This window comes from Tachyglossus aculeatus, chromosome 1, assembly GCF_015852505.1.
Source record: "Tachyglossus aculeatus isolate mTacAcu1 chromosome 1, mTacAcu1.pri, whole genome shotgun sequence".
In the NCBI taxonomy this organism is placed as follows: domain Eukaryota; kingdom Metazoa; phylum Chordata; class Mammalia; order Monotremata; family Tachyglossidae; genus Tachyglossus; species Tachyglossus aculeatus.
The window spans coordinates 159820823-159845371 of NC_052066.1; the positions used below are offsets into that span (position 1 = coordinate 159820823).

The 24549-nt window shown below is 46.1% G+C and overlaps 1 protein-coding gene across 3 annotated transcripts in view; it reads right to left on the minus strand.

Moving 5' to 3' along the window:
- The window catches only part of TTC8 (tetratricopeptide repeat domain 8), a 57088-nt gene extending 35786 nt beyond the window's left edge, over positions 1 to 21302 (minus strand). For 2 of the 3 annotated variants that reach the window (XM_038750779.1, XM_038750777.1), the window contains exons 1-2: positions 21167 to 21302; positions 3412 to 3441 (exon numbers count right to left, since the gene is read on the minus strand). In XM_038750779.1, the coding sequence (XP_038606707.1) occupies positions 3412 to 3441; positions 21167 to 21280 (144 nt within the window). In that variant the 5' untranslated portion in view covers positions 21281 to 21302. The remainder of the gene's footprint in view (positions 1 to 3411; positions 3442 to 21166) is intronic. The other variant, XM_038750778.1, reaches the window with a different exon arrangement.
- Positions 21303 to 24549: the final 3247 nt, after the last annotated feature.

The window sequence follows — 24549 nt, forward strand, 5'->3', positions numbered from 1 at the left end:
GAAGTCTTGCAATTCTGCTTCCACCATTCCCTTTTCAGTCTTAAAAACTCAACTCTGGGAATTCAGACTAACAAACCATGATGGCGTCTCTGTCAGGAACAATGGATGAGCCTCGGCCCTGAGATCTCGGCACCACGAATCTGAGCACAGGACTTGATTATAGGGCTAGTGGCTTGTGCGCTGCCACTTGCTGCTCTGTGTTACTTGTCCTCTACCCAGGTAAATCCTATTCACTATAAGAAAAAACTCATTAGCAACACAGAGATGAAGAATGTCATTGAATTCTTCTCCCTAAGGAGCATTCTTTAATATATTTACTGTCCCGTATTTGTCAGAGAAGCAGAAAATTGACTATCCAATCAAACTGCAGTTCAGCAATCTTCTTTGTAGCTGTGAGCTGGATCTCTGTTACATTGGGCTTCTTTCATTCATTCAATTCAATCGTATTTATTGAGTGCATACTCTGTGTACAGCACTGTACTAAGTGCTTGGGAGAGTACAACACAACAATAAAGACAAGTTCCCTGCCCACAATGAGTTTACAGTCTACAGGGGGAGACAGACATTAATATAAATAAGTAAATTACAGGCCAATCAGCTATAATTGTGGGCAGGGACTGAGTCTACCTACTCTGTTATATTGTATTTTCCCAAGCACTTAGTACAGTGCTGTACACAGAGTATGCACTCAACAAATAAGACTGATTATGAGCCACACTTAACATCAAATAGTCAGTCAGTAATGCCAGCACTGAAACTCTACCTTTTGCAACCCAGGGCTCCTGAGCAGAACAGGTACAGAGACTGGGTAATTTTGTACACCCAAACAACTTCACTGTGGGGTGATCAGGGGAAAGAAAAAAATAATTTAAAGGCAGTGAAGGTTGATCTTAATTAGGAATAGAATGGGCTTCTTGAGCAAATGACTTAGGACAAATCATTATTCAAGGAAACAAAAGTGAAAATAGGCCTTTGCAAGTTGGAGCGGCAGAATAAAAGAGAGACACAGAACTGCCCCCACACTAACTTCTTGTGGGTATCATGAGAGTGCCTTCTGCATTACTGTAAGGTAATTTATTTATGCTAAAGTCTGTCTCCTCCTCTAGACTCGTTATGGGTAGGGAATGTGTCTGTTTACTGTTATATCGTACTCCCCGAAGCACTTGGTACAGTGTTTTGCTTACAGTAAGCCTCAAAAAATCTGATTGAATGAATTCCTGGAGTAAGGTGGAGCTCCACGGGGGTCAGAAATTTCTAGCCCTGCACAACACAGCTCACACTTCTACTGGCTCCTCTCAAGTGACAGCCTGGATGTTGCAGAACCTAAACCGAGAGGCCCAGAAGTGACTCTAGGCCGCTGCATCAGGGATGGGTGGCCCAGCCCTCATTTCCCTCATTTCTGGAATGGTGCTTCAGCTCAGCTCAAGGAACCCATACACATATGTGTAGCAGTGCCCATTGCATGTGAGGCCCACACAGAATCTTCTGATTCAGCCTGGACCCGATCCGCTTAACACCCCAGCTCCTAAGCCATGGCCCCGCCAGCCAAAACAACCGGGAAGAGGAAGGACTGCAAGGGGCGGCTAGAGAAGCAACTGAATCAGGGCCTGACAATAGGGTCCAGTGGGTCTGTGCTGACCCGGCTCTGTTTCAAGACTCAAGACTCGTGGGCTGGATCTGGCCAGCAGAAAGGGCTCTTGAACAAAGCATGGCAGAGAAACCTTTGTCGAGTTCTATCTCATAACCAGATTAGAAGATTTAGAAGCCAGGAAGAATGTGGCAACCATGATTTTTTTTTTGAACTCTGAATTATTCATTTAAGTAGCTAATCAGAATTTGTTACTAAGATGTCAGATACATATACTAAATTGCATAAATCTATTTTCGTTAATATATTCCAGTTTTGGAAAATGTTATATTAGTTGGATAATGAGTTTCACATAGTCTATTATAAAACTAACATTCAGTTTTTTAACTAAAGGCCCCTGGCTTTATCTCCTGATCAAAAATGACCTTGGAAGTCACATATCGTTGCTTGATTAAACTTCAGCTTGAATTCAAAGGCTTGCTTGTGGCAATGTAACAATTCCAGGGATTTTAATCAAAACAGCAGATGGGAGATCCTTGGCTCTAAATAAATAATTTTTATTGAGGAGGCAGGCCAAGTGTATTTTATAACCTCTAAAATGCTGCAACTTGTTAAAAAGAAAAAGTTTATTCATGTTACATAATCAATGAGGAGTATCCATTAAACAACACTCCAATTTCAGTACTCTAAATGTATACTTTATTTTAGCGGAAAGAATTATACTTGCACTTGTAATGCAAATAAATTATACCAATTGCTTTCAGGAAATGGCAGGCATGTGAATTTAAAGGAATGACATATACTGACCTCTTTTTTTTACCCTGGGCAAACCGACATGGGACTTTGTAGGAAATGACAGTCAACTTTTTTTTGCTGTTGTTCTTCTTTCAAGGGGGAAATAGGAGTATAGATCGGTTTCCCCCATCTACAGAGGCAATCACTGCACTGATTCCTTGCTCACTTGTCTACCATGAAATGTGATCTGGTCACATTAGACAACTGACTAATTCTACAGTCCATTTCAATTATTATTAATCCAGGTACAGGTAGCTAAACATGAAGAAAAGCATGTAAGCACAATGATGAAGTTAAACTTTGGTTAATGGTGATAAATATGTAGAGAGCAATATAATCTCTTTTGATTAAGCACTGAAAAGAGTTCAAGGCTCTTCACTGCTGATGATTATTTTGAAGTGCTGATATTCTGTGGAATGAAATGTGTACTAAAATTAGGTAATAGGTACATGGGGGAAATGTTTTTCTTTTACAAAACCTTATATATGAGGCAGTAAGATGAGACAAGAGACTGAGAACACCTTTCATTTTTCCTGTATGCACACCATCCTATTCTACTATGAGATCTGGCTTCTGATGAAGACCTCATTTGCTAAAGATACTTCTGCAAACCTACCGTATTATCCTCTAGGCCTAGGTGAGACAAGGCCGACTACTATGGTAAAATGGAAATAAAAAACAGTGTCATCCCCCATTCCTCCAATTACTCACATCAACTCTTTTACTCATAAAATGAAACAAGTTTATCTGACCACTTCCTGTGAAGAAAAGTCCATTCTAGTTCTCATTTTGATTTTACAAGGATATATTATCATTTAATCTCAGATAATAATCATTTGAAGAACAAATCATTCCATTATTTGAGAATAAAACAATAATTTTCTGAAAAGGCAATGAGTCAATATAAAACTAATTTTGCAGCGACCCTAACAGCTAAGCGAAGACTAATTATTTAAGCTACAACTACAACTACAAAAAGCCAAAATACACTTTCCAACACGAAGGACAGTAGCTATCAAAACCTTTACCTGAGAAACTGGGAATTCAGAATCATGGTCCTGGAAAGTATGAAGAAAGAAAGCAATGAATTTTTTCCCTACAATCAAATAGGAAAATTAAGCAAATGTGATACTTAACTTATTCAACTTTAAGAGTCCACAATCATCAATGTAATAAGTCAATCAGTAATTTTCTTGGGCACTTATGTGCTATTCAGAGTACTGAATTAAGCATTTGGGAGAGTATGACAGAGTTAGTAGACTCATCAGTGCCCTCACAGAGCTTACAATTAAGTCAGGCAGAAATATGTTAAAATGCAGGTGGGGGAAGCAACAAAGATTAAATATATGTACATAAGAGCTACAGAGGTGACTGTGTGTGTGTGTGGTGGGGGGCAGGGGAGGGGAGAGGGGTGAAAGAGAGGAGCCCAAGTGCTAAAGTGATTCCAAGTATTGAAGTAGCAGTAGCAGAGGAAATAGATGGGAAGATGAGAGATGTGGTTTTAGGAGGGCTTTCAAGATGGGGAGAGCAGAAGTGGTGTGCTGGGTGTGAAGAGGGAGTGAGTTCTAGGCAGGGAGGGTAGGAGCAAGAGGTCAGTGGCAAGAGAGATCAATCAATCAATTGTATTTGAGTGCTTACAGTGTGCTGAGTACTGTACTAAGCGCTTGAGCATCCTTGCCCACAATGAGTAGGTTGGATTGAGAAGGACAAAGTATGTGAGCTGGGATGTAGGGGTAGAGAGCTGACTGAGTGCCTTAAAGCAACTGGTTACAAATTTCTGTTTTATGGGGAGAGAAATAAGCAACCACTGAAGGTTTTTGAGGTGTGGGGAGAACTGGACAGAAAAATGTTTTAGGAAAATGATCCAAGCAGCAGAGTGAAGTATGGACTGGAGAGGAGACAGACTGGAAGCAGGGAGGTCAGCGAAATGGCTGATGCAGTAACTGAGGTGGGATATGACTGGTGCTCAGTTCAGCGTGGTAGCAGTTGGGATGGAGAGGAAGGGACAGGTTCTGAAGACGTGAAGAAAGAACCTCAACAATTTGATGAGTATATATATTCACAGAGAGGGTTGGAGGAGCAGAAGTAGACTTGGTAGTCATTCACTTAGGGATGGTTGTTGAAACAGTGGGAGTGAATTATTATTTTCTCAGATTAATTGGCACAAAATGGGACATTCTAGCCACACTGGTATTTATACACACCACTGAAAACATCACCTGTATATGCATAGAACTATAAATATCTAATTAAAGATACATACTTCAATTTCATTTTATCAAAGTGCAATTTTCTGTTAGACTATAGGACTAGAACTACTAGACTACTACTAGGACTACAGCAGTACTAGAACCATCACCAAAAGTACTTGAAGTTTGAATCTTTTTTGTTTTGTGTATGTTAAGTGCTTACTATGTGCCAAGCACTGTTCTAAGTGCTGGGGTAGATACAAGGTAATCAGGTTGTCCCATGTAGGGTTCACAGTCTTAATCCCCATTTTACAGATGAGATAACTGAAGCACAGAGAAGTTAAGTGACTTGCCCAAAGTCACACAGCTGATAAGTGGCGGAGTGGGGATTAGAATCTATGACCTCTGACTCCCAAGCCCGTGCTCTTTCCCCTAAGCCACTTTGTGGCCTACAAATTGCCACCTAAATCTGCTTAATGTGTCTCCCCTCTTGGGCCACAAAGCAGTCTGTCCCATTTTTAGCAGTCACTTCAAGCAGAAATAGACATAGTTTAAAACAGAGATTAATAGAAGGATGGAAGGGATCTAATCAGATACTGTTATAAAAAAAAGAGAGTTGTGACTGCTGCTGGGGGTTAATTTGGCAGTAATAATAATAATAATTATGACATTTGTTAAGTGCTTACTATGTTCCAGGCACTGTACTAAGTGCTGGGGTAGATACAAGGTAATTGGGTTGTACATGGTCCCTGTCCTACATAGGGCTCACAGTCTTAATCCTCATGGGAAGCGACATGGACTAGTGGCAAGATCACAGGCTTAGAAGTCAGAGGTCATGGGTTCTAATCCTGGCTCCGTCACTAGTCTGCTGTGTGACCTTGGGCAAATCACTTCCCTTCTCTGTGCCATACTTACCTCATCTAGAAAATGGGGATTAAGAGTGTGAGCTTCATGTGGGACAGGGACTGTGTCCAACCTGATTACCTTGTATCTACTTAGAGCTTAGAACAGTGCTTGGCACATAGTAAACCCTTACCATATACCATAATTACTATTAGTATTATTATTATTTTACTGTACTATGTGGTGTTCAATATTATAACAAAAGGAACTGTTCTGACCCCAAGAACACACCTAGACCATATCTCCCCAGTCAGAAAATGATTATGATCTTTGTTTAGCTTATTGTAATGAAAATTTATTGTAGAGAAGCAGCATGGCTCAATGGAAAGAGCACAGGCTTGGGAGTCAGAGGTCATGGGTTCAAATCCCACCTCTGCCAACTGTCAGCTGTGTGACTTTGGGCAAGTCACTTCACTTCTCTGTGCCTCAGTTCCCTCATCTGCAAAATGGGAATTAGGACTGTGAACCCCATGTGGGACAACCTGATCACCTTGTATCCTCCCCAGTGCTTAGAACAGTGCTTCGCACATAGTAAGCACTTAACAAATGCCATCATTATTATTATTAATGAAAGAGGTTTTAGGGAAGTTTGAATCATGGGATAAATAAGGGTCATTTTCATTGGACCTATCTTAACATCAGTGTCCTTGTTTTTACACTAAAGAAAAGCCAACCATTTTTTACATAAAAAATATATTTTAGTTTAAAACTTTAACTTTTAAAATCCTACAAAAATTCTATAAAATTATATATTTTACCTAAGAGGAATGGCATTTTAGGGTATTCTTTTCTATTATGAAATGACCTTGAAGTACCTTACTGGTGTGATGCCTTGCTTCTAACTTACTGAACACAAAGAACAGTCATCAGATTAGGCAACTAACCAGGATGATCTATTTTAAGTTCAGTAGATAATGTTCCTATATTTCATCTTAATAAATGCATAGGTTAATTTTCCCTTTTTACATCTCACTGAACTTCTTCAGCCTAAATTAAGCATTACTAAATGAGGAAAGAATATGCTACTCTGTGAATTGTTTATTCTTTGTCATGTATTTTTTCCCTGAGAGGAAAATTTCCTAAATTGTGTTTGACTTAAACACTGTAGTACTAGAATTGCATCTCCAAAAGTATTTGAAAAGTTTGAAACTGTACTGTGAGTAAAAGTCTTTACTACATCATTAAGCATTAAGGACTTGGGTTCTAATCCAACTCTGCCACATGTTTGCTGTGAGACCTTGGGAAAATCACTTTATTTCTCTGTGCCTCAGTTACCTCATCTGTAAAATGGGGGTTAAGCGTGTGAACCTCATGGGGGATAGGGACTGTGTCCAACCTGACTAACCTGTACGTAACCCAGAGCTTAGAACAGTTTTTGGCACATAGAAAGTGCTTTACCAGTACCATAATTATTATTATTACTTTTGCTCTCAAAGTTAATTTTAACTTCACATCTTTAATACAGCCATTAGCCCTGGGGCTACCAATCCACAGGTCATAAATGGGTCCTGCACATAAGAAACCTCTGTGTACGCTTTGCAATGTGCTGCCCCTCCCTACCCACTCACTGGTTTCTCTCTGTGCCCCAGCAGGACCATAACTGGGCAGGATGAGAGAGTCTGGGTGGCACAAATTGTTGGCACGAGAATCCATCACTGGTATTTACTGAGCACTTACTGTGTTCAGAGCACTGTACTAAGCGCTTGGGGGAGTACAATAAAGCTGACTTTACACATTCCCTGCCCATGGCGCCTAGAGGAATGGATATGTACATCAGTCGTGTGGGGCTGAGGATGGGATGAATACCAAGTGTTAAAGGGTACAGATCCAAGTGAATGGGCGATGCAGAGGGGAACAGAGTAAAGGAAATGAGGGCTTGGCTTGGGAAAGGCCCCCTCACTGACCTCCGGGCTTCATGTCTCTCCCCTCTCCAGGTAATACTTCACTCTGCTGTCCAGATCAGTTTCTAAAGAAAAAGTTCAGTCCACATTACCCACTCCTCAAGAACCCCTAGTGGTTGCCTATCCACCTCTGCACCAAACTCCTTACCATCTGCTTGAAAGCACTCAATCAGGTTGCCCGGTCCTACCATCCCCCAATGATCTCCTACTACAGCCCAGCCCACAAGCTTTGCTCCTCTAGCACCAACGGACTCACTGTGTCCCAATCTCATCGATCTCACCACAAACCTCTTTCCCACATCCTCCCTCTGGCCTGGATCTCCCTCCCCCTCCATTTACACCTGACGACCTCTCTCCCCACTTTAAAAGCCTTACTAAGGTCACATTTCCTCCGAGAGACATTCCCCTCCTGCCCACATTCCTCCTCTTTTCCCTAACTCTGTCTCACTCCTGTGTCATCTATGCACCTGGATCTGTGCCTTTTGGGCATCTGGTATTCACCCCACCCTCAGCTCCACAGTACTTACGTACAAATTCATAAACTATATTAATGCCATCTCTAGATTGTAAGCTTGTTGTGGGCAGAGAATGACTAACAACTCTTTTGTTTTGTACTCAGCCATGCATTTAGTACAGGGCTCTGCACAGAGTAAGCGCCCAATACATACCATAGACCAACTGATTGAAGCCCTCTTGGAGATGTGATTTTAATAAGATTTTGAAGTTGGGGAAAGTGGTGATCTGCCATATATGAAGGAGGAGGGAGTTTCAGGTCATGGGGGGATGTGGGCAAGAAACATGAGATAGAGATACAGTGAGTAGGCTGGTATTGTGATACAGTGAGTAGGTTGGCATTAGAGGAGTGAAGTGTGCAGGCTGGGATGTAGTAAGAAACTTGGCTACGTAAGATAGGAGGGGAGAGCTGATTGAGTGTTTTAAAGCTGGTAGTAAGAAGGTTCTGCTTGATACAGAGGTGGATGGGAAACCAGTGAAGGTTTTTGAGGAGTGGGAAGATGTAGGCTGGCTGTTTTTTTAGAAAAATGATCCAGGCAGCAAAGTGAATAAGAACTACAGGGGAGAGAAACAGGAGGCAGGAAAGTCAGTGAGGAGGCTGAGACAGTAGTCAAGGCAGGATAGGATAAGTGCCTGGATCAGGGTGGTAACAGTCTGGATGAACAGAAAAGAACAGATTTTAGAGATGTTCTGAAAGTAGAACTGACAGGATTTGGTGACAGACTATGTGGGTTGAATGAGAGAGATGAATCAAAGATAATGCCAAGATTAAGGGCTTGTGAGTCAGAGAGGAGAATGGTGTTGTCTACAGTGAAGGGAAAGACTTGGGGGAGGACAGGGTTTGAATGGGAACGAGGAGTTCTGTTTTGGACATGCTACGTTTGAGGTACTCAGAGCTGTCCTGAAGGAAGGAGGAAATCCGAGACTGCAGACGAGGAGAGAGGTCAGAGCTGGAGAGGTCGATTTGGGAATCATCTGCATAGAGATGGTAGTTGAAGCCATGGCAGCAAATGACTTTGCCAAGGGAGTGGGTGTAGATGGAGAATAAAAAGGGATCCAGAACTGAGCCTTGAGAGTCTCCCACCCTTAGAGCAAGATAGAGGGATCACTAGAATCAACTTTTCCACGAAGGTTCCAGGTCAGAGAACTCTATCTTCTTTAGTAAGAAATTTTTAACTGTTTCAACCAGTGAGTTTCAAGACATTTCTATACTAGTTGTAGTCATTTTGTGTTTGAAGAGATGCTCCTGATGGCCAGATTGTCTCTCAGTGACTCACACACATGGAGGCACTCTTGCATCCTGTGGTCATGGTAACCAAGAAAATCTGGTAGGGAGCCTGCCATCCAGGGGAGGAAGAATTACTTCCATAGGTAGTGTATCATAGACCCATCAATGGCACTGCTGCCTCTCCCGCAACAAACAGGTAAACAGTGGTGCAGCCTGGAACACAGGCTTTTTCCTGCATTGCCTATTGTCAAAGTTCATCACTCAGCTGGGATCTGAGCACCTGAGCCAGTACTAATTCAGGAGTTTACTGGTGTGTAGTAGTGATGAAGAAGAATACACAGGAGAATGGAGACAACTCTTGTCTTTGCAAAACACCCCAAAAGCAAACTTTTCACTTCTAAGAACTTTTTAAAAATGTTATAATTTCTGAAAGTTGCTAAACTATCTTCAATGTAGTACTTTTGCAAAGTAGCAGATGCAAATCTAGGATACCTTGAAGTTCACTGAAATCAATTTACTATGAAATGTCTCCTAAATAATCCTCCCCAAGGTCCATCAACACTTCTAAAATCATTATTCATTCATTCATTCAGTTGTATTTATTGAGCATTTACTGTGTGCAAAGCACTGCAGTAAGTTGTTGGGAGAGTACACTATAACAACAAATAGACACATTCCTGCCCACAACAAGCTAGACCCAGTAAAGGATCCTAACTCTTCCTCTCTCTTCAAATTGTTACCATCCTGGCCAAGCATTTGTCCAAGTAGCATGGCCTAGTGGAAAGAACATAGGACTGGGAGTCAGAAGACCTGGATTCTGATCCCAGCTCCTCCACTTGCCTGATGTGTCACTTGGGGCAAGCCACTTAATTTTTCCATGCCTCAGCTTGCTCATCTGTAAAATGGGAATTAAAGATCTGTTCTCTCTTCCCCCTTTGGCTGTGAGTCCCACATGGGACAGGGATTGTGTCCAATCTGTCTGTATTGTACCTTTCCTAATGCTTTTAGTTCAGGGCTTGGCACACAGAAAGCATTTACCAAATACCACAGTTATTATTATCCCACAACTCATCTACCGCATCAGGCACCTTGCAGACCTCTCTGCCTCCAGTCTCTCCCGTCTTCTGGCCATACTGTCAATCAATCAATCAATCAATCAATCGTATTTATTGAGCGCTTACTATGTGCAGAGCACTGTACTAAGCGCTTGGGAAGTACAAATTGGCAACACATAGAGACAGTCCCTACCCAACAGTGGGCTCACAGTCTAAAAGGGGGAGACAGAGAACAGAACCAAACATACCAACAAAATAAAATAAATAGGATAGAAATGTACAAGTAAAATAAATAAATAAATAAATAAATAGAGTAATAAATATGTACAACCATATATACATATATACAGGTGCTGCGGGGAAGGGAAGGAGGTAAGATGGGGGGATGGAGAGAGGGACGAGGGGGAGAGGAAGGAAGGGGCTCAGTCTGGGAAGGCCTCCTGGAGGAGGTGAGCTCTCAGCAGGGCCTTGAAGGGAGGAAGAGAGCTAGCTTGGCGGAGGGGCAGAGGGAGGGCATTCCAGGCCCGGGGGATGACGTGGGCCGGTGGTCGACGGCGGGACAGGCGAGAACGAGGTACAGTGAGGAGATTAGCGGTGGAGGAGCGGAGGTTGCGGGCTGGGCAGTAGAAGGAGAGAAGGGAGGTGAGGTAGGAGGGGGCGAGGTGATGGAGAGCCTTGAAGCCCAGGGTGAGGAGTTTCTGCCTGATGCGCAGATTGATTGGTAGCCACTGGAGATTTTTGAGGAGGGGAGTAATATGCCCAGAGCATTTCTGGACAAAGATAATCCGGGCAGCAGCATGAAGTATGGATTGAAGTGGAGAGAGACACGAGGATGGGAGATCAGAGAGAAGGCTGGTGCAGTAGTCCAGACGGGATAGGATGAGAGCTTGAATGTCATTCTGATGACCAGATCATTTTTTCTAAAACTTCACTCTCCACTATCTCCCCACTTTCAAAAGCCTTCAATGGTTGCCAATTCCTAAACCAGAAACTTCTGACCACTGGCTTTAAGGCACTCTCTCCCCCTACTTCTCCTCACTCCTCTCCCACCACATCCCTGCTTGTACACTTGGTTCCAATAGAGCTAACCTCTTCACTCTGCCTTATTTTCAAGTCTCTCACAGCTGGACCTCTTGCTCACTCCCTCCCTTCTGCCTGCAACTCACTCCCCCTTCACATCTGGCAGGCCACTGCCCTCCTCATTGCCAAGGCACTTCTGAAATCACATGTCCAAGAGGACTTCTCTGATTAATATTGAATCATCTCACTTTTGGCATCACTTAAGCATTTAGGTACTGACACTCTTCTACTTCCCTCATGTCCATATTCTTTACATTTTTAATGGTTGTTGTTAAGTGTTTACTATATGTGCCAGGCACTGTACTAATCACTAGGGTAAATACAAGTTAATCAGTTTGGACACAGCCCTTATCCCATATGGGACTCACAGACTTAATCCCCATTTTACAGATGAGGTACCTGAGGCACAGGAAAGTTAAATGACTTGTCCAAGGACACATAGCAGACAACTGGCAGAGCCAGGATTAGAACCCTAGGTCCTCTGACTACAGAGTCAGAGGACCTGCTTCCTCTATTTTTTCCTTTCTCCTACCTGTAACTTATTTTTGTGTCTATTTCCCTCTTCTAGATTGTATGCTCCTTGAGGGCAGCTATAATGTCTATTAGCTGCATTGTACTCTCCAAACAGTACAGTGTATTAGTGTATTTCACAGAATAAGCAATCAATAAGTACTATTGATGTTGTTACTATTACAAGCAAAACTTCAAAGTGGCTTTTTCAGAAAGTCTTCAACTTTAAATATTTTGAGTTAAACAAACATCACTTTAAATCAATCAATCAGTGGTATTTTATGGAACATTTGCTGTGTGCAGAGCACTCTACTCTCCTGCAAGAGTATTCCCTAAGTCCTCCTTTCCTCTTCTCCCACTCCCTTCTGCATCACCCTGACTTGCTCCTTTATTCATCCCCCTCCCAGCACCACAGCACTTACACACATATCTGTAATTCATTTATTTATATTAATGTCTGTCTGCCCTCTAGATTGTCAGCTCATTGTAAGCAGGGAATGTGTCTGTTTATTGTTATATTGTACTTTCCCAAGCACATAGTACAGTGCTTTGCACACAGTAAACACTCAGTAAATACAAATGAATTGAATTGAACTACTGAGCACTTCGAAAGTACAATACAACAGAATTGGCAAATATGATCCCTGCTCACAATGAGCTTATGTTAATTTCAATGTTTCTAAATTCATATTTTCACAGATTTACAACACTATGGTAGTAGCTGTGGTGCATGGGCTGAGGAGGAGTGAAAGAGTGCTCTTAGGAACTGCTACAAAATGAGGAAACAATGGAAAAGGCCTGGGGTGAGGGGAAAGGGAGGCACCAGAGAGGATCCATTTGTCCATTCCACTTCCAATGAAGTACAAGTTGCTTCCCTTTCGTGGAACTTTTCTGACTCAATATAAGTCAATCAATCAATGGTATTTATTGAGTGTTTATGTATGCAGGGCAGGTACAATGTAACAGCATTCCCTGCCTTCAAGGAACTTACAACAGACTGGGGAAGACAGACACTAAAATAATTACAACTAAGGGAAGGAACAAAGTATAAAGTTGTGTATGTAAGTACTGTGGGAGTAGGGTGAGTATCAACTAGCTTCGCCAGTAGTGACCCAAACACCTAGGTGACTTGGAAGGGAGGATAGGGTGGGGTAATGAGGGGTTAATCAGGGAAGGCTGCTTGAAGGAGATGTGGATATGGTTTTAGTAGTGCTCTGAGGATGGGGAGAGAGGTGGACTGTTGGATACGAAAAAGTAGGAAGTTCTAGGCTGAAGGAAGGATGTAAGCAAGAGATAGACAATCAGAGAGACGAGATTGAGGTACAGTAAGTAGTTTGGTGTTAGCAGGTTGGGTTGTAGTGTACAAGAGTGGGGCTGTAGTGGGAGATGAGTGAACCTTTTGAACAAAGCATTCCATGAATTCTGGCTTTTTGGTCTCTTTACTCTCCCTTGGAAGAGTTAGCAACCGTCCCGCATCCTGGCAGCTGTCGGGGAGCTGGAACACTGTGGACCGCCACAAATGCAGATCAGCAGTTGCTCTGCACTCTATGAGCTTGGGGTGGACTCTGGGAAGTTTTATCAATTGGGCCCCAAATGACTGGAGAACAGAATCAAAATGGGGACGTTACTCAGCTAAGTCACTGAGTCATTATAGGAGTACTCTAACTGCCCAGTAAATAAGTGTGGTTAGGGGGTAAAAATGGAAGAGCTGAGGAGCGATGATTTGAGTCAAGGAAATCCAACAGCCAACATCCCGCTGCTTCCTCCTTTGACTTTCATTAGTTTAGTGCCGGTTTGAGTCCATTAGGTTCTCATCCAGCTTCCCTACCACCACCACAAAATTTCTCTAGTTTTGAATACCTGAGACATGATCACTCATTTCCCACAGAACCAAAGGACTTTGGTAGAAAAAGAATCCCAGGCTTCATGGCTACATGACCGGCATGCAAAAGTGGGTGGAAATTTACAAATGATTATGTTTTCACCTTTGGAGTTTGAAGGAGGGGAGTTAACATCCACCTTTAAAGGAACAAACATCCCACCCACTCCACATTCTGACCAATAACTGCATTCCAAGGCCTGGAGATTCCGACAAGTGGAGAAAATGTTCGGCCATGGAAAGACAGGTTGGAGGCTTGGCTGTGACCAGATGATGGATATTTTTGAAAATGGCAGCTGCAAAAGGGTCCTGATTGTGGCAGACCTAACATCTGGGCCTAGGTAGTAAGCCAGGCCACCTGGCCTTCTGTGCTCACAGGAAGACTTACAAGGAGAAATGAAGGAAGTCAGACTGCTAGATGAATAACTTGATGCTGTTCTGAGAATGGGAACGTGCAGATCTAGGCATGAGCTCAGCCTTGCTGATAAGCTTAGCCTTGGTGATGAGCTCAGTCTTGCTGATGAGCTCAATCTTGCTGATAAGTTCAGCCTTGCTGATAAGCTCAGCCTTGCTGATAAGCTTGCAGTCATCTGCCTGTCCCCTGACTCCCTTGAGGCTCCTCACTGTATAAAATCCTCCACAGTGTGCTGAATAAACAGTCTCCTTGTCCACCTTGAGACTCGCCTGGCCTGCGTTCTTTCATTGCGAGTGCCCGTCTCCCCACTGCGCCGGACGCGTGGAGGCAGACGGCAACACCTGATAGCTGATATCACAGGCGTGTGTTTAGCCTGCAACAGTGTGAACAGTGTAGCGTAGTGGCTAGAGCACAGACCTGGGAGTCAGAAGGACCTGGGTTCTAATCCTGGCTCTGCCACATGTCTGGACAAGTCACTTAACTTCTCTGGACTCCAGTTCCCTTATCTGTAAATGGGCATTAAGAATGTGAGCCCTATGTGTGATGGGGATTGTGTCCAACCTGATTATCTTGTCTCTATCCCAGTGCTTAGCAGAGTGCCTGGCACATAGTAAGCACTTAACAAATACCACAATTCTTCTTATTATTATTATCATTAGGTAGTAGAGGGAGAACTGATTGAATGCCTTAAAGCCAATGGTAAGGTGTTTCTGTTTTTTTATGGATGGACGGGCAACAATTGAGAAATGTGGAGACACATGCAAAATGATTTTGCAGCAGAGTGAAATATGGACAGGGTGGGGAAGAGGCTGATGTATTAGTTGAAGTGGGATAGGACAAGTGCTTGGACCAGTACGGAAGCAGTTTGGATGGAAAGGAAGGACAGATTCTAGAAATGTGAAGAAAGAACCTAGAGGATTTGGTGACTGAATATGTTGGTTGAAAGAGAAGGGTGAGTAGAGGATAATACTAAATCTGTGGGCTTGTGAGAAAGGGAGGATGCAGGTATTGCCTTCAGTGATGGAGAAGTTGTGGGGAAGAGAGGGTTCAGGTGGGAAGATGAGGAGCTCTGTTTTGGACCTGTTCAGTTTGAGATGATGGCAGGTCATCCAAGTAGAGACACCCTGAAAGCAAGAGGAAATGTGACACTAGCGAGATAGAGAGGGGTCAGGGCTGAAGAAGTATATTTGGGAATCGTCTCTGTAGAAATGGCAGCTGAATACATTAAATTAATGAACCTGTACCATACCCTTAACAACTGACTAGGTATACAATCTTAAGGTATCTTGGTTAAAATAGTATCTGACCTAAGTTTGAGAACCAATCCTCCATTTATAATATTGTTTATATGAGAAAATTGGTTCCAACCACTTTCTGACTGGATGCAATTTTCAGAATTCACTTGTTTTGTAAGTCCCAGGGCTTTCTGTACCTATACTTTCATCATCAGCATCACTTCCTAGCAAAAGGAGCACTATCTCTTCACCATCAAAACATAATCAACAATACACATTGTCTAAAATAGTTTTTCTCCTACTTCTTGTTTGTTTCCTCAGAGAACAAACTGACACCCACTATTCTATTTTAAGCCTGCTACATCCCATTCTGAACAAAGTTTTCACAGAGCATTCTTGGTTTTACACATATACTTTTTTTTGATTGGGGGGGGGATTGGAGGGGGCATGTTCCAAACTGACAGGTAGGAGGTCTATCTGTGCCTCTTGCAACTAACAGAGCTTCTATCTACCTTCGTTGCACTTTACATCCTCAAAACCTGAATGCTTCCTAATTTCTTTGTAACCCATTGCTCTTTGTTTTTTTAAAAAAACTGAGTATTTCTTAGGCACTTATTATATGCCAAGCATGGATCAAAGTGTACACTTTTTTATGGTATTTGGTAAGTGCTTACTGTGTCAAACACTATTCTAGCACTGGGATAGGTAAAAGTTAATCAGGTCAGACACAGTCCCTGTCCCAGGTTCCCAGTCTAAGTCCCATTTTACAGATGAGGAAACTGAAGCACAGAGAAGTTAAGTGTCTTGCCCAAGGTCACACAACAGGCAAGTGGTAGAACCAGGATGAGAACCCAGGTCCTCTAACTCTCGCACCTGTGGTTTTTTCCCACTATGTCCCACTGCTTCTCTTTGGGTTTCAACCATCATCTCTACTTTGGCATGGGTTGTTGATAACATATCGATCCACATATTAACTCAGTGACACTCCCACGCTCAATGGTTACAATCTCACTGTCAGCGAACAGGACAACTTGGACAAAAGAATGGCATTGAAAGTTATCTTTTCTTCTTCAAGGGCAGCTCACCATCCAAGAGACATGTTCTAGTTGCACACCTCTTAGCCCCTCTTACGCCTCTTTTCTTATCTCCTTCCCTCGGTCTATACGTACTATGCAGGCATCAGAGCCAGCGCTGTCCAAGGTTCTTTTGTGATGGCAGGAATTAAAATTCTTGACATTCTTTTCCAATTTCAGCTCCAGTCTTGTGTGTTTCACACACTCTACCTCTCCCCAGTCACCAGATTAGCAGTGGAAACAGCCCCCAACCCAATAGTCTCTCTCTTCCTCAAGATTTACTAGTCTCTTCACACCCCCACAGGAACTTTCTAGCCAACCTTCGCACTTCTCCCAATTCATTGCTCTTCTCCCTCAAATAACTGCTTAACTTCAACCATCACTTTACGTCTCTCCCCAATACTTTCATTTTTCCCCCCATGTCCCCCAATCTTCCTGCCTCAGTTCTCAGTTACCCCTATGAGACTGACATTTAGGACAGTCTCATAGAGAAGAGGTGGGTGGAGGATATATAGATCATCAGAGCTGGGGGGTGAATGGGGTGCAAACCCCATGATAATAATAATAATAATTATTATTATATTTATAATAATATTATATTTATATTTATATATTTAATGATGGACCTATCTCTTTCCAGCTCTCTACTCCTCCTCGCCCTAACTGAAACATGGTGGCTCCAGACGACACGGTCTCTTCTGCTGCTCTCTGCAGTGCAGGCCTCTTGTTCTCCCACTCCCCCAGACTCACCGGAAAAGGAGGAGGTGTCGGTTTCCTTCTCGCCCCCCAATGTCGCTTTCGCACTATCCCTCCTCCCCCTTCCCTTTCCTTCCCTTCCTTTGAAGCCCACATTATTCGCCTCTACCACCCCCTCCAGATTCTTGTAGCCGTCATCTACCGCCCCCCCCGGCCCCACTTCCAACTTCTTTAACGACTTTGACACCTTTCTCACCTTCCTTCTCTCCTTCTCCATGCCCACTCTGATCCTCGGAGACTTCAATATCCACATGGATATCCCTGACGACTCCTCTGCCGCCCACCTTCTATCTCTCCTTGATGCTGCCAAACTCTTCCTGCACCCCACCTCACCCACTCACCAACTTGGTCATACCCTCGACCTCATCATCTCCTACCGCTGCACTGTGTCCACCCTCACCAACTCTGAAATCCCTCTCTCTGATCATAATCTTCTCACCTGCCTCCTCACTCACACTCCTTTCCCCTGTAAATCCGTATTACTCCCTCACAGAGATCTCCGCTCTCTGGACCCCACCCATCTTTCGGAGCGCCTCACACCCCACCTCGCCACCCTCTCCTCTCTACCCAGTCTTGATGATCAGATTACTGCTCTCAACTCTACCCTTTCTACTCAGCTAGACTCACTCGCTCCCCTTTCCCTTCGCCGCTCTCGTACCACTAACCCACAGCCCTGGATCACTGCCCCGTCCGCCTCCTTCACTCTTATGCTCGAGCTGCCGAACGCTGCTGGCGAAAGTCTAAACACCATGCCAACCTCGTTCACTTCACATTTATCCTTTCCTGCCTTAACTCAGCCCTCTCTTCTGCCAGACAAAACTATTTCTCCTCCCTTATTGACCCCCATGCCCATCACCCCCGCCAGCTCTTCCGTACATTCAACTCCCTTCTCAGGCCCCCGGTTCCTCCCCCTCCTCCTTCCCTCACCCCCAACGATCTGGTCTCCTACTTCAAAAACAAAATTAAATCCATCAGGTTCGACCTCCCCAGTCTCTTCCCCCCACTTCTCCAACCCCCCGGCTCTCAACAATCCCTGCTACTCTCCCATCTTTCCCAGCAGTATCCTCAGAGGAGCTCTCCTCCCTCCTCTCAAGTGCTACTCCGGCCACCTGTGCTTCGGACCCCATTCCCTCTCATCTCATTAAATCTCTCGCTCCATCCCTTCTCCCCTCCTTAACTTCCATCTTCAACCACTCACTCTCCACTGGTTCCTTCCCCTCTGCCTTCAAACATGCCCATGTCTCTCCCATCCTAAAAAAACCCACTCTTGACCCCACCTCACCTTCTAGTTATCGCCTCATATCCCTCCTACCATTCCTTTCCAAACTCCTTGAACGAGTTGTCTACACGCGCTGCCTAGAATTCCTCAACAACAACTCTCTCCTCGACCCCCTCCAGTCTGGCTTCCGTCCCCTACATTCCACGGAAACTGCCCTCTCAAAGGTCACCAATGACCTCCTGCTTGCCAAATCCAACGGCTCACACTCTATCCTAATCCTCCTCGACCTCTCAGCTGCCTTCGACACTGTGGACCACCCCCTTCTCCTCAACATGCTATCTGACCTTGGCTTCTCAGACTCCGTCCTCTCCTGGTTCTCCTCTTATCTCTCCGGTCGTTCTTTCTCAGTCTCTTTTGCAGGCTCCTCCTCCCCCTCCCATCCTCTTACTGTGGGGGTTCCTCAAGGTTCAGTGCTTGGTCCCCTTCTGTTCTCAATCTACACGCACTCCCTTGGTGACCTCATTCGCTCCCACGGCTTCAACTATCATCTCTACGCTGATGACACCCAGATCTACATCTCTGCCCCTGCTCTCTCCCCCTTAATAATGGCTTAATAAATGCCATTATTATTATTATTATTGAGTGCTTCCCGTGTGGAGAGCACTGTACTAAGCGCTTGAAAAGTACAATGCAGCAATAAAGAGAGATAATCCCTGCCCACAACGGGTTTATAGTCTAGAGGGGGGAGCCCGACATCAATGCAAGTAAAGAGGCATCAGTATCAATGAATAAAATGACAGATATAACACATAAGTGCTGTGGGGCGGGGAGGAAGGAGGGAAGAGCGAACGAAGCGAGTCTGGGGGACGCAGAGGTGGGGCGGGCTGAGGATGGGGGCTTTAGTTTGGGGGGAAGGGGGCTTAGTCTGGGGTTTAGCATTGAGACTGCAAGAAGGGCTGGTGGAGGTGGCGCTTCCGAGGACTGCACAGAGACACGAAGTGATGGCCGGCGAGCCCCCAGCCCGGAGCCTCCAGCCCCGATCTCCGAGCCCCCAGTCCCGACCTCCCAGCCAGGAGCCCCCCAGTCCCGAGCCCCAAGCCCTCAGTCCCAGTCTCCAAGCCCCCAGCCCCGGGCCAAGAGCCCGCAGCCACGAGCACGGGCTTTGGAGTCGGAGGTCATGGGTTCAAATCCCGGCTCCGCCACCTGTCAGCTGTGAGACTTTGGGTAAGTCACTTAACTTCTCTGGGCCTCAGTTACCTCATCTGTAAAATGGGGATTAAAACTGTAAGCCCCCCGTGGGACAACTTGATTACCTTGTAACCTCCCCAGCGCTTAGAACAGTGCTTTACACATAGTAAGCGCTTAACAAACACCATCATCATTATTATTACTAATCTCCGAGCCCCCAGCCCCGAGCCAGTAGCCCCCAGCCCCAATCTCCGAGCCCCCAGCCCCAATCTCCGAGCCAGGAGCTCCGAGCCTCAATCAATCAATCGTATTTATTGAGCGCTTACTGTGTGCAGAGCACTGTACTACGCGCTTGGGAAGTACAAGTTGGCAACATATAGAGACAGTCCCTACTCAACTGTGGGCTCACAGTCTAGAAGGGGGAGACAGAGAACAAAACCAAACATACTAACAAAATAAAATAAATAGAATAGATATGTACAAGTAAAATAGAGTAATATATATTTACAAACATATATACATATATACAGGTGCTGTGGGGAAGAGAAGGAGGTAAGATGGGGGGATGGAGGTGGGACGAGGGGGAGAGGAAGGAAAGGGCTCAGTCTGGGAAGGCCTCCTGGAGGAGGTGAGCTCTCAGTAGGGCCTTGAAGGGAGGAAGAGAGCTAGCTTGGCGGATGGGCAGAGGGAGGGCATTCCAGGCCCGGGGGATGACGTGGGCCGGGGGTCGATGGCGGGACAGGCGAGAACGAGGCACGGTGAGGAGATAAGCGGCAGAGGAGCGAGGGTGCGGGCTGGGCTGGAGAAGAAGGGAGGTGAGGTAGGAGGGGGCGAGGTGATGGACAGCCTTGAAGCCGAGGGTGAGGAGTTTCTGCCTGTAGCCAGTACTGGCTACTGGAGCCAGTAGCCCCCAGCCCCAATCTCCGAGCCAGGAGCTCCGAGCCTCCAGCCCCAATCTCCAAGCCCCCAGCCCCGAGCCAGTGGCCCCCAGCCCCGATCTCCGAGCCCGGAGGCCGGAGCCCCTATCATCATCATCATCAGTCGTATTTATTGAGCGCTTACTATGTGCAGAGCACTGTACTAAGCGCTTGGGAAGTACAAATTGGCAACATATAGAGACAGTCCCTACCCAACAGTGGGCTCACAGTCTAAAAGGGGGAGACAGAGAACAAAACCAAACATACTAACAAAATAAAATAAATAGAATAGATATGCACAAATAAAATAGAGTAATAAATATGTACAAACATATATACATATATACAGGTGCTGTGGGGAAGGGAAGGAGGTAAGATGGGGGGGATGGAGAGGGGGGCGAGGGGGAGAGGAAGGAAGGGGCTCAGTCTGGGAAGGCCTCCTGGAGGAGGTGAGCTCTCAGCAGGGCCTTGAAGGGAGGAAGAGAGCTAGCTTGGCGGATGGGCAGAGGGAGGGCATTCCAGGCCCGGGGGATGACGTGGGCCGGGGGTCGATGGCGGGACAATCTCTGAGCCCCCAGCCCCGATCTCCAAGCCCCGAGCCATCTCTTCCTCTCCTCCCCCGGGCCGTCGTGTGTGCCTGGGGAGCTGGAGCGGGAGCCGGTCCCGGGCCGGCCCCAGCCGGGCGGACCCCCTGGCGTTGGCGGGGGGCGACCTCCACCGACCTGATCGTAGGGGGATTTCTCCAGCAGCTGCGTGCACAGGTCGGCGCACAGCTGGAACTTCCTGCGCCTAAAGTAGCTCCAGGCCCGGAGCAGCGGCTCCATCTCCGAGCCCATCGCGCGGGCGAGGGCGGAAGCGGCCCAGGGACCGGTCCGGGGCCGCGTCTTCTTCTGCCCGGCAACGCCGGGGCTACCCTCGGGCCGCCTGAATCAAAGAAGGACGGAAAGCAGGAAAAGAAACTCCATGCCCACCGAATTCGGACACTAAGGGATAGCGCTAAAATGGATAATACATCCTTGGCAGGAGGGGGAATTTAGAAGCCAAAGAGACGGATGGAAACGAACAGGCAGTGACTTAGACACCTCTGATTCCCGCTGCGGGGGTGGTTGCCTAGCAGCAGCCTTAACAGAGGTTGGACGAGAAGGAGCGTCAGCAGGGCGTCTTCATAATAATAACAATAATAATAATAATAATGGTATTTATTAAGCGCTTACTATGTACAAAGCACTGTTCTAAGCGCTGGGGAGGTTACAAGGTGATCAGGCTGTCCCACGGGGGGGGGGGGGGGGGGCTCACAGTCTTCATCCCCATTTTACAGATGAGGTAACTGAGGCCCAGAGAAGTCAAGTAATCGTGATAATAATAATTGTATTTGTTACGCGCATACTGTGTGCCAGGAGCTGTACTGAGCGCCCGGGCGGATGCAAGAGAAGCTGCGTGGTTTAGTGGAAAGAGCCCGGGCTTGGGAGTCAGACGTTGTGCGTTCTAATCCCGACACCGCCACTTGCCCGCTGTGTGACTTTGGGCAAGTCACTTAACTTCTCTGCCTCAGTTCCCTCGTCTGGAAAATGGGGATGAAGACTGTGAGCCCCCTGTGGGACAAACTGATCACCTTGTATTCATTTATTCAATCGTATTTATTGAGCGCTTACTGTGTGCACAACACTGAACTAAACGCTTGGGAAGTACAAGTCGCCAACATATAGAGACGGTCCCTACCAAACAATGGGCTCACAGTCTAGAAGGGGGAGAAAGGCAACAAAACGAAACATGTAGACAGGTGTCAAAATCGTCAGAACAAATAGAATTATAGCTATTGTATTGTAGAATTGTATCTCCCCAGAGCTTAGAATAGTGCTTGGAACATAGTAAGCGCTGAACAATTATTATTATTTTTACCAGCAAATCGGGTTGGACACAGTGCCTGTCGCAAGTGGGGCTAAGTCTCAATCCGCCTTTTACAGATGAGTGGGCTGAGGCTCAGAGAAGTGAGGTGACTTGCCTAGAGAAGCAGCGTGGTTTAGTGGAACGAGTCCGGGTTTGGGAATCGGAGGTCGTGGGTTCTAATCTCAGTTCCGCCACTTACCAGCTGTGTGACTTTGGGCAAGTCACTTAACTTCTCTGTGCCTCAGTTACCTATTCTGTAAAATGGGGATGAAGACTGTGAACCCCACATGGGACAACCTGATTATCTTGTATTTACCCCAGCGCTGAGAATAGTGTTTGGCACTTAGTAAGCGCTCAACAAGTACCATCATTATTATTAAAGTCACACAGCAGATGAGTGGCCGAGTCGGAATTAGAACCCACGCCCTTCTGATTCCGAGGCCTGTGCTCTAGCCACTACACCGTGCCGAGGAGGAGGAGCAGGAGGAGCAGGAGCAGCAGAACTTACTCCCTCAGCTCAGCTGAGCTCTCTAATTCTCTTGGCTCTCTGCACACTCCTCTGTTCCTCGTACTCCGCGTCCCACTGAGGCACAGACATAACGTGACAACGTTGTCGGACAGGGAACCACAAGCTGACCCATGGTTTTGGCTCCGTTTCAATTTTCCAACCCCAATTTGCCCTCTCCTTCCTTGCTCCCAGCCTCTGCCCCGACCCATCAGAGCTGTTCCCGTCTGTGCTTCTGGGACCATAGTAACTGATCGGCCACTCTTTTTCTCCCATCTCAGAAACCTCAGAATCAATCAATCAATCAATCGTATTTATTGAGCACTTACTGTGTACAGAGCACTGTACTAAGCGCTTGGGAAGTACAAGTTGGCAACATATAGAGACGGTCCTTACCCAACAGTGGGCTCACAGTCTAGAAGGGGGAGCCAGAGAGCAAAACCAAACATATTAACAAAATAAAATAAATAGAATATATTTGTACAAGTAAAATAAATAAATAAATAGAGTAATAAATACGTACAAACATGTATACATATATACAGGTGCTGTGGGGAAGGGAAGGAGGTAAGGCGGGGGGCATGGAGAGGGGGAGGGGGCAGAAGAAGGAGGGGGCTCAGTCTGGGAAGGCCACCTGGAGGAGGTGAGCTCTCAGTAGGGCCTTGAAGGGAGGAAGAGAGCTAGCTTGGCGGATGTGGGGAGGGAGGGCATTCCAGGCCAGGGGGATGACGTGGGCCGGGGGTCGATGGCGGGACAGGCGAGAGCGAGGTACGGTGAGGAGATCAGCGGTGGAGGAGCGGAGGGTGTGGGCTGGGCAGTAGAAGGAGAGAAGGGAGGTGAGGTAGGAGGGGGCGAGGTGATGGAGAGCCTTGAAACCGAGGGTGAGGAGTTTCTGCCTGATGTGCAGATTGGTTGGTAGCCACTGGAGATTTTTGAGGAGGGGAGTAACATGCTCAGAGCGTTTCTGGACAACGGCAATCCGGGCAGCGGCGTGAAGTATGGATTGAAGTGGGGAGAGACACGAAGATGGGAGATCAGAGAGGAGGCTGATGCAGTAGTCCAGACGGGATAGGATGAGAGCTTGAACGAGCAGGGTAGCGGTTTGGATGGAGAGGAAAGGGCGGATCTTGGCAATGTTGCGGAGCTGAGACCGGCAGGTTTTGATGATGGCTTGGATATGAAGGGTGAATCAGAGAGCAGAGTCGAGGATGACACCAAGGTTGTGGGCTTGTGAGATGGGAAGGATGGTAGTGACGTCAACGGTGATGGGAAAGTCAGAGAGAGGGCAGGGTTTGGGAGGGAAGATAAGGAGTTCAGTCTTGGACATGTTGAGTTTTAGGTGGCGGGCAGACATCCAGATGGAGATGTCCTGAAGGCAGGAGGAGATGGGAGCCTGGAGGGAGGGGGAGAGAGCAGGGGCAGAGATGTAGATTTGGGTGTCATCAGCATAGAGATGATAGTTGAAGCCGTGGGAGCGAATGAGGTCACCAAGGGAATGAGTGTAGATCGAGAACAGAAGGGGACCAAGAACTGAACCTTGGGGAACCCCCACAGTAAGGGGATGGGAGGGGGAGGAGGAGCCTGCAAAAGAGACTGAGAATGAACGACCAGAGAGATAAAAGGAGAACCAGGAGAGGATGGAGTCTGTGAAGCCAAGTTTGGATAGCGTGTTGAGAAGAAGGGGGTGGTCCACAGTGTCGAAGGCAGCTGAGA